Consider the following 11,121-nt stretch of genomic DNA (forward strand, 5'->3'; position numbering starts at 1 on the left):
TATATTTTTCACATATTTACTAACCTTAAGAGGGGAAATGTGGGAATGGGACACGAAGCCGTGCACATTCTCAATCTCAGAAAGGTTCTTCTCCGACACGTGCACAAGCTCAGGAGCGTGCACCTCACTGATGAGCCGTGGGAATCCCTGGTCCAGCGGCGGCGAGTCGTCTTCTTGGTAGTGGAATTGCTGAAGAAGAAAGAATAAAAAAAATAAAAAAAAAAGAGAAGAAGGCGTCAAGAAAAGAGGAAAAAATGTAAATTCTAACATCAACAATGTAAATTAAATTCTCATTTCATCATTTTTATCTGGCAAAAATGTTGGAAAGTACTTAAACATTCAAACTTTGAAAAGAAACTGTTTAATAATTTTGAAAAATAAAATTGTTTTTTGACAAAGATAAAATAAAAAAAGACAAAGCAATAAAGCAACATTATGGCATCCTGTTTACACATCATTTACACACTGAAAGCTATCAATAAAAATCATTTGCAAAAGTTTGTCAAAAATTCATAAAGCATTGCAACATATTTAATGTCAATGTTCAGTTTTTACAGACAAAATTCATAAAGTGTCCAAGTGAACCCAGTAAACTGTTAATTTCAGCCAAAACACTGAAATACAACCTGGAGTTAAAAGTGTTTTCTTTAATTTAGGGCTGATTAGCAAATTAAAGTCTTATTTTCCCAAACCTGCCCTGGAGGAAGGTCTTCCACCTGCTCATCATATTAATGTTAATAGATTAATGTAATTCTCTCTATTGCGGCATCGATCAGTCGACCTTTCACCGGCTGCAGCTCGCCCAAAACGCTGCGGCTCGGCTGCTTACTGCAACACGACGACATGATCACATCACCCCCATGCTTGCTTCTTTACTCTGGCTCTCAGTTAGCTTTAAACAAGAGTTTATTAGTTGTTTTTAAAGCCTGAAACAGTTTGGATCCTTCGAATTTATCAGAGCTGCTACACCAGCCAGGACTCCTTCACAACTCTTACTTGACGTCCCAGTTGCCAGGGGTGACAGAGTTTTCTCACCCATGTCTTCCCACCCATGTTAGAGCTGCCCAATCTGTCTCCAATTTTAAAGCGGTTCTTAAATCCCACTCTTTTGGACTGGCTTTCAATCAAACCTGAGCATGTCGTTTGTCTATTTTAACTTTGAATTTTTCTGCTACAGAGTTTCACGCCATAGCAGAAGAATGGAAAAGGATTTTACAGTTTACTAATGTCTCTTCCATGGCGCATCTCTTCACATGTTTCTTTGTAAGCATCAGAGGGGTCATGTGATGGTGGGGGGGTGGTTGATGAAAAGGGAATTCTGCAGAAAAAGGTTTGGAACCACAGTTAAAGTTTCTCTTCTATGGGAACTGAATATGTTCCGGTTCCGTCCCAGGAAATCTGATTTTATTTACATGCCCCGTCACACTCCTGTCAACTTGACAGAGACTGTAGCCATAGTCGGCCTGAAGCCGCTGGTGAAACAGCTACCATCCAACCCAGAGATGCTTGTCAAAGTCAGCAGCAACAGAAGGAAAATGGATTAAAAAAAAAAAAAAAAGAAGTAAAACTTGTACAAAACTCCAGTAATGCTTTCTTTTTATCTGCTCAGAGGAAATCACAGTGAATATTTAGCTCTTTAACGTCACAATCCCACCGTCAACGCCTGCGTCTGACGGCACCAGTGGCTGTGACTGTAAATAAGGATTTAACTGTGTGGCCCCCTCCTCCCTCTCTCACCCATGGCGGGCTCATCAAGGCGGGGTTCATGCAGGGTTGATGCTGGCCGTTGTGGGGTGACCCCTGTACAGCTGGTGGCCTGTTCTGGAGAGAGGAACCGGACGTCATGTGACCACCAGGAGCAAACTTAGACCTGGTTTCCACATACATGTGTTTGTTGTCAGTTTGAGAAATTTCTTCTAAAGACGGACTTTACCCGAGAACAGACGGATGGTGGAGTACTGACATAAAGAAACCACAAGTCTGTTAAAGCACACAACACATTTACACAATTATGACCTTTCCAACTTGTCCAAACCATCAATTTGACTCTTAATCTAGTCATTTGTGGTCCAGTTTGCAGTCCCACTAGGGGGAAAGAAGACAACATTCCCATCGGAATGGGCAGGCTACATACGAACACATGTATGTGGAAAAGAGGCATCATAAACAGTCAATCACAGCCAGGAGACCGGCACTGAGGCTGTAGAGACATGAAAAGACGTTCCCAGGCAACGTGACATACATGTGGCTGAACACACACAAACACAGAAGTGTTGAGAGATGCAACTTTATGTCGCAAGCAGCAGCAGCAGCAGCAGCGGTGACATTTCCAACATGAGACGATGTCGAAGCAAGACAAGAAGACTGCATCATGCAAGACGAGAGACTGCATTGTCAACAATACGTTCCAGGAACCTTTATTCTTTATTGGGATGCACAGATCCACTCTTTGGCAGTTCCGATCCGATACGGCTATACCGATATTTGCCGATACCAGATCTGTTTATATGAACATTATTGTGACTATGGTTATTATTGCTGTTATAACTGTGTAAGATTTCATCAGGTTGTAATAAATGACCCATACTTTCTGAAGTTACCTCACCAATACAAATATAATAACATTACAGATCTAACTATTGCAACAGGTTTTAGTTTTATTTGCCACATTTTACCAAAATACAACGATAAATGTGTGGTTTTGAAACAAAGATCTCGCTTTTAGTGGAACAAAAGATGTCACAGTTTAACATTCAAGGCATTTATTTCTTTTAAAACATTTCTGAAGCATGTCATCAAACACATGGCTGGCTTGACTAGTGTGGTATCGGTACGCTTCTATTAATACCAAGTACGAGTACACACGCTTGGTATTGAGTCGATACCGATACCAGTATCAGTACCAGTATAAACATGTTTACAGCTTGGTATAAAAATCTAATGTAGGTTTAATAGGTCAGGTTTACCTTCATGACAACTGTGGGGGGAGTGATTTTTTTGCTAACTCGCCTGTTTAAAAGTAATTTATTCTTGAAATTCAGCGTATTTAGGGGTATCGGTGCATTCCTAATTGTTTATTTTGTTTTTATGAAAGTTTATTAATAACTGTAATGTATAGATATGACAGGACATGACTGAGGAGGACCGCTGCTTCTTGTTTCAGCTCCTTGTAGAACAAACTTCATTTTGACGTGATGTAAATCAGAACCAGCTAAACCAACAGCAACACGAGCCATTTAAAACCAACCACTGCTGCCAAGCCAGCAAACAAACAGCCACCGCGCAAACAAGCAAGAGTTTTCTGCTAACAGGAAGCCTGAAACTATTTCCACCCCTCCACTAATGCTGCAAGTTATCAAACATCAGGCAAATCTTTCAGCAGATGTACCCAAACTGATTCAAGATCCTTTAAAGAACTCCGACTCGCTGCGGATGCATCACGGAAAACTGAATTAACTCCGATCAGAGTGCTTATCCCTCCACAGAAAAGGGAACGATAGGACATAAAAAAGCAGGTCTAGTGATGGAAGGAAAAAAGACTATTTAATGGAAAACAGCAGCTTGTCTTGAGTTTCACTGGAGTAACATGTTTTATGAAAAAATTGTGCCATAAAACACAAAAGCTTGGATGAACAAACATTATTGAAACAAAAAAAAAAAAAAAAGGTTAATTGTCAATATGTGAATAAATTATATTAAAAAAGTGTGTTTTTATTTCTTGCAACCCTCATCTGTATCTTTTACCTGGATATATGTTTAGCGTGTTCTTTAAAAAGCAGATTTTGCACCTCCTGGTTTAATGTTTACTCTTTTCTGCCTGTTATTCTACAACTGAAATTTCCCAGCATGGGATCAATAAATTACATCTGGTTCTGTATGAGATGTAGGGCTGGGCGATATGACCTTTTAGTAATATCCCAATATTTTCATGCCCTGTCACGATATACGATATATATCTCGATATTTACCTTAGCCTTGAATGAATGCTTTGGTGCATACAATCACATTAGTAAGATGATTTTGTGTCTACATTAAAACATAATTGTTCATACTGCATTAAGATATGCTGATTTTAAACATTCATGCCAAAAGGATGAAATTGTAACGAAGCAAACTGATCGAAACCGCATTTATTGAACAGTTAAAGCAGCGGCAGAAACATGTCATTTTAAAACAAAATAAAGTGCCTTTGCATGATGTAATAAATGCAACGTAGGAAATAGGTGCTCTAGGGGGGACTTTTCAAATGATGAACTATTATAAGGCTTTGCTTTATGGATACGTTTCTGAGTTGTCGTGTATTTTTTTTAATCGCAGAGTTTAGCGTAGAAATCAGTCTTATAATCCAGGCAGAATGACCTCGTATCGTCTCCAATAAACGGCTTCAGCCAGCTTTTAATTCAGGATTTGATTCCCACTGCTTTCTGTACTTTCTAGAGACATGAGGAGCTAGATAAATATGCTTGTGTCACACACACAGTGGATGAGGTGAGTAAGTGACAGAGGCTGTGAATGTAATCAAATAGAATGAATTCTTTTTGCATGACATGAAAAACTTTGTAATTTACGTCCCACTCTGTAATCCAGAGCGGGATCAGTGGCGGATTTGGCTGTTCATTGTGACTGTAGGTGGCGGCGTGCAGGTGTCCTCTCTGCTCCTCTGACTGGCTGCAGCTGCAGCCGGAGCGACTGAGTGCTTTAGGACGGGGAGAGACTCTCCTTCTGACAATAACTTTACAATATGTGCTTTAAAGTCAGTCGCCAAAACACCAGGAAAGTCTCCAATAACTCCTGTAAAAGTTGCTAGATTTGTCGCTAGTCGCTTTTCACAAAAAAAGTCGCCAGATTTAGCGAGAAAGTGGCTACATGCTGCCTCTCATGACGTAGCACGTAGCTCACGTTATGTACGTAACGAGGTGCGCTTGGTTTAACTCTCTGTGCAAAGCGGTGCAGAGTCAAGGAGGAGTGAGAAAACCCCGCCCACAGCTAAAAACACCTGCGTGACAACAGGATACTCGAATATGACGAATATAGGCATTTTCTATATCGCACAGGGGACTAGCCACGATATAGAGTATATTCGATATATCGCCCAGCCCTAATGAGATGCATCGTCTTCTCTTCCAGGACGCAGGCATACGATTATACAGCACATTAAAGCAGCCACAGTTCGCAGTGGTCACACATACAGGCAAAAAGCTCTCTGCAAATCTTTTCATTAAAAGGCTTTGCATAAATCAGCAAGACAATAATCCACACAGATGTTTTGGATCTATTACTGCAGCGTGACTTTGTGCGAGGAGAGTCCAGCTGAATACATTTTAAGCATCATGAAATACAAAATATAAGAAATACACAACATAATCCATCTTAAAAATCCACTATTGGAACCGAATGGAGCAACATGTCTTCTCCAGAGGTGCAACAGCTGGTCTACCCAGCACTTCCCAGATGTTTACCGACTGTTGTTAAAGGAAGAAGAGATGCTAAAAGTGGTCAAAATGGACGTGTCCTAACTTGTCCGAGGCCTGTAACAAGTCAAATACAAGATGAGAAAAAGCCCATTATGCCTCTTTTACATGCTTAAACAGTTACGTTTGTTAAACTATCATACATTCTTTATGTTGTCATGGTTGTTAGCTAATTCATCCACCAGAGGGCAGCGAAGAGTTCAGTTAACCTCTGAGTATTGACCACTGACTGTATATAAAAAATGGCCGGAGCCTCCGTGATGTCACCTGTAGGTCTCTCTCTTTTTTTTTTTTTTTTAAACAACCTGTCCTGTCCAGCATCCTGACAGCAGAATGTTGGCTGCCGTATTGTGCTGAACTAATGTACTCTTTAAAGAGGAACCCATGAGTTACAGGCAGAAATAACATCGGTTTCTGAAGAGCTGAGCTGAATCTCGGTGTGGGGGTGTTCCCACTGTCGCAATCTTGGCTCGTCACATATGTTGTCACCCCCCTCGGACAATGCAACAATGGACAAAGAAATGGAGCTGAGAGGGGGGCTGCGAGTGTGACAATGGAAAATTGACATCTATCAAACGCCGAGCTGCCTCTAGCTAAGAGCTAACCAAGCTAGCTGAGGTGGGAGGGCTAAAGCTCAGACGCGCTGTTAGCCGGCTAAACACCGCTATACTGCTTTCCTTCTTGTTTTCAACCTAAAATGTTATTTATCCAGGCGGTAAACATGTTTATTTCTGCTTTGAAGTTGGCCTCTTTACCATGAGTGTGTGCAGCCCCTAGTGTATGAGGTAGGAACTGCAATTTTTCCACACTTCCACACAGACTTCACTTTTAACCGCCGGAGGTTGCCGCTTGGTTCAGACATCAGTTTCAGATCCATACAAACATGTCGACAGAGTAGGAGATGAATATTAAAGCCCATTCTCAGAAAAAGACATAAAAACAGTGTATCAGACGACGGTTTGTGCCGTCAGTAAATACATCTCAGCTTCTTCTTTGTCGCATGTCAGCTAATGGTTTCTGGTGGTATTGGTCTGTTCTGCTGCATTATGGGATGTTTTTGAACTTATTGACAACAGAAGGAAAGACACCTTTATCTGTCTTTAGTGGAGAGAATAAAGAGGCCTCTAATGTCTCATAAAACTGTTCTATGCTTTCTATGTTCTCATGGGAATAAAAAAACAAACAAAAAAAACCTGTTTAATTAAATCTACTCAGCTTTGATTAAAATTTTACAACTCCAGGACTTGGAACAGATGGGTGTAGACCAGTGGTTCCCAAACTTTTTCTCCAGGGCCCCGTTTTTATTGTAGAATATAAAGTCAAGCCCCCCCATCCCCATGTCACATGAGCTGAAGAAACATACAAAGAAATGTGTCATTAGTTTATTAATGACAGTGTACTTCACTATAGTTAACGTTGTGTCAGTGTCAATATTATTGTCCTTTGTTCTGGTCCAGTGTGAAACGTTTTAAACCAGGAATCTCTGCAACTACTTCAGGTGAGCAGAGTTTTCATTAAGATGATGCTGGTTTATTTTTAAAGTAACCAACAAGCTTTTCATGTGGTTCGGATGAAAAGTCCCCAAGTGGCGTTGTAACTCGTTTGGCTTCAAAACATCTGACAATATTTTGATGTCTCTTTTCATTACCTACCATTGATTACTATTACTTGACCACCTGGTCAAGCCCAGGGTAAGTTATGCTCCATCATACTTTCTTCTCTTTTTTAAAACACTTGAAGTCTCTCGTTTAATTTATGGTTTATGGTGCCAAAACTCCATGTTTTATTTTGCCTTGCTGCGCACCCCCCCCCCCCCCCCCCCCCCTGATAACTCTGGGCCCGCCCACCAGTTTGGGAACCACTGGTATAGACAATGAAGGCTGCATGGAGTCCCAGAGTTTTTTGCGTCGTCTTTCGAGTCATTAGTCCACACACACCACAGTGATAACAATGGAACTTCTATAAGAGAGTTGCTATACTATCTTGTGCTCATTTAGCCTCAAGGCTGAAAGAAGCCCAGTGACCTACAACGTACAGCGTGAGAGACCTACAATGGCACTGGGGTAAAAACATCACAGAGATTACCAGAATGACTAGCTGCGTAATCTGAACCGTTCATAACTCCTTTTATCCCATTCATTTTTAATTTGTTTTCATTTTGGTTCAACTGATTGATGAAATAAAATGTAACTCAGGTAGGCCGGGGTATCAAACTGAAGTCTGAAGCAACTGGTTCAGTTGTTACCATTTCTAACCTAATGTTTTGTTTCCAACTTGACTTGAGGGAGTTAGCAGAGCATCATCACTGCACACACCCCGGAGATGTGATGGCTCACAACATGACGGCTTATAATGTACTGTAGCTGCGGTATAATTCAGCTGCGTGCAAGATATAAATGCTCACGTGTGTGGTTTTCATGCATCGCTGGAAGGATCGCTCCTCTTCGATGTTCAGTTAAGCCCTGACCAGCACAATCACAATGAGATGGAAATGTGGGGTGGCATGGCCATAGGCTGACTCAGAGCCGCTGTCCAGTATCTCCTAGCGCTTGAGCCCACTGAACTTGTTCCATGGCAAACACGAGTACACTCAATAAACAAGCAAATGAAATCCTTTGCTATTGCCAGTAGAAATGTCTTCTTGGCTATTGACAAATGCTTTATGCAGCGAAGTGACCCCCTTTACATGCCCATCAAAATGTAGTAACTCTGAGTAATCATATAATTCTAATAACCTGTTGTTTAAAGACCCTGACCAACATTTTCTCATCAATTTTTTTTTTTTTTTCTGGGTATGCATGTAGATAGTTGGGTCTTTGTTGAACATGGCAGTGGCCACAATATTCGCGTTAGCTGCTTTGGTGGTTGCAAAATAGACAACACATATGGACAGCACATATTTCATTTCGGGGTTTAAACTTGACCAGGACTTTCTGGGGAGCCTTATTTCAAGTGTGCAGCCAGACTTCGCACACGCCCATGCATTTTAGTGCTTGTAGAGCGGGCAGAGACAAAGTTTCTGCCCAAAAAACCTGCAGAAACTGTGATAAAATATCTTTTAACAACAAAAAGAAGCAGAACTAGTGGTTGTGTGGTGCTGGCAGTACACAACAAACAATGCTGCCGTCCACGATGCTGAAGGAAACAAACCAATCTCCTGCATCATTCCTTTTTCTTGTATTCTGCTTGTGTTATGATGGTTTGCTTTGTGTCTTTTATTTATTTTTTTTCTTTTTAAAAAAAGAACCTGGATAAATCTGATATAAAGGTCAGCTGTTATGGTTCAGTTTGTGTTGAGGTGAGTGCAGATGACACAAGGTGGGCTTTTTAAAAAAATTTTTTTTTAAGGTTTATTCTTCAGCTGAAGGTATTTTTCATCTTTACATGCTCTAAAATATATCAGACCAAGAACAAAGAACTTGGTGGCTTTACATACGGTATGGCCAGATGGGGGTTACACTGATATTATATCTGCAACTTTAATACCTTTTATGTTGTCCTTCATCATCTGTCACCCATCAAGGGAGTAAAGGAGAGTTAAAGAATTTCAAATATTGTTTCCACTAAAAACATTCCTTTAGGGTCTACGTGAATGAAAACGTTCGAGCTTTGGAGATAAATCCAGGTGTGTAAAACTATTATTCTTTGATAAAAAAAAAAACAAAACTCCATATTCTGATAAATCAGGACATGTTGACAACATAATGTGATTTATCAGATAACCTCCGCGATGCGGTTTCCATAGTAACTCCTGATAATGATCAGATTTTTTGGTATACATACACACTGACTCACTGTTGAACCAAACAGTTCTTTACTTCCATGTCGCCATGAGTCAGGGTATGATGTCTAATCAGCTGTGACTCAAAAGTCAACTGGTGGAAAACAAAAAAAACCCACAAAGAAAGAGGCGATTCATCAAGTCTGACACTTCGAAGTAGTTTCGACGAGAATCATGTGACACAATCAACAAATCTATCCATACCGGTGGATCACCTCTGACCTAAAGTACTTCCACACTTACATGCAATCACTGATTGTGTGTGTAATCACTTACACATCTGACAAGATGATGTGTTTAATACATAAGGTTTATGGCCAATAAACCACCTTCTCCTGGACTTGGCTCCAGAATTACATCTTAGGGTTTCAGCATTGTTAAAGGCAACAACGGTGACGAAATCCATCAAATAAAAAAAAAAAAAAAAGGAGAAAACCACAGAACGCGAGTACTTAAGTAGCATCATAGAGCATTAAAAGCAGAGAAGCAGTTCGAACCTGACATTTTCATGAACGTACAATGACAGTACAGTGATGCAGAAATATCACAGAAGCTAAAAATATGCCCTCATTAAGCCTGAATGAGCATTAATACAGCTTTGAGGGCTCCAGATGGAAAAACAGAACTACGGTGGCACTGCTTTGTGACTGCAAAGTGAAGCAGCTGCATTAGATGTCAGCTTACAAGAAGGACGCAACAGTCCAATGCAAGGATTTCCTTTTTTCAAGAATACCGACAATCCTTCAGATTAGTTCTTTAAAGCCAGTGCTAGAAAAGCCTTTTCTGCTTCAGACAAGGAGCTGAAAGGGAACTGAAACAGGTCTGCGACCTACCTTGCATCCAAACATCAACGACAGTGAGCTGTTGGTGCAGGCAACTTTGCAGTGGCACAGCACCGGGGTGCATTCTGGGTTTTTGATTATTGGAGACATTCCTGTTGAAAAGACTGGTCGAAGCAGCTGAGGAAGCACCAAGCATCAACACAAAGAGCAGAGGCTTCAGCAGAGCACGACCACTCAGCCAGAAAGAGCTCGCTCTCTCTCTCTAAAGTGTGCCTTGATTGCCCTAACCACCCTCCTCGTGCTAGATCTAATTCTGCAGGAGGATTAACTTACTAATAAAACCCCACAGCACTTGTCAACTAGTGTCAATTTGCATTTTGCACACACATATACACACACTTCCTGTTTTATATGTCATGTTTGCAGTTTGCTGAGTGAAAGTCTTTTTTTTTTTTTTTTTTTTTTTTTTACTCCTGATGTTCGACTGCAACCCTATTTTTAATCTGTCTTCAACCACTACAAAGATCTCTCTAAGTAACGAATTATAAAAGCTTGTTTAATATATGTGTAACTTATAGTAGATGTGTATGTTTTCCCCCTTGTGCTCCTCCTTCCTCTTTCCCTGGCATGGATGGAGCTTTCTTTGCCCTTTGGCTACAGGAGGCGTGTCCTGTGGTTAGCTCGCGCAGCTGAGAGGCATCAGCGTTTGTGCACTTTGCCTGCTGATAAACCCCAGGCTGACCTTCATTCGAAGCTGCAGCGTTGCCACATATGTGTTACTCCTGAAGTACATTCAGTTTCCTGTTTAGTGTTTCATGTTCAGACTCCCTGCATGAGATCCAAAGCTGCCTCCACTGGAACTTCTTTCAGTCACGACCCACAGCTCATGACCATAGGTGAGGGTAGGAACGTAGATCGACTGGTAAATGGAGAGCCGAGCTTTCTGGCTCAGCTCCTTCTTCACCTTATGGCAAAAAAACAAACAAACAAAAAAAACACTAATGGAAACAGCACATTTAGAAAAAAGTCTCACGTATCGCTAAACAGTTTTTGCGCTCTCAAGAGGTGGATTTTCCAGATGTTTTAG

The 11,121-nt window shown here is 40.9% G+C and overlaps 1 protein-coding gene across 1 annotated transcript in view; it reads right to left on the minus strand.

Moving 5' to 3' along the window:
* Positions 1 to 10,184, minus strand: part of dlg2 (discs, large homolog 2) — a gene marked incomplete at both ends in the record, with an annotated part of 86,874 nt that extends 76,690 nt beyond the window's left edge. The window contains 2 exons of the mRNA XM_079247105.1: positions 25 to 186; positions 10,086 to 10,184. Of these exons, the coding sequence (XP_079103231.1) occupies positions 25 to 186; positions 10,086 to 10,184 (261 nt within the window). The remainder of the gene's footprint in view (positions 1 to 24; positions 187 to 10,085) is intronic.
* Between the last annotated feature and the right edge of the window lie 937 nt (positions 10,185 to 11,121).

The sequence above is a fragment of the Telmatherina bonti genome, assembly GCF_933228915.1.
Source record: "Telmatherina bonti genome assembly, chromosome: 10".
In the NCBI taxonomy this organism is placed as follows: domain Eukaryota; kingdom Metazoa; phylum Chordata; class Actinopteri; order Atheriniformes; family Telmatherinidae; genus Telmatherina; species Telmatherina bonti.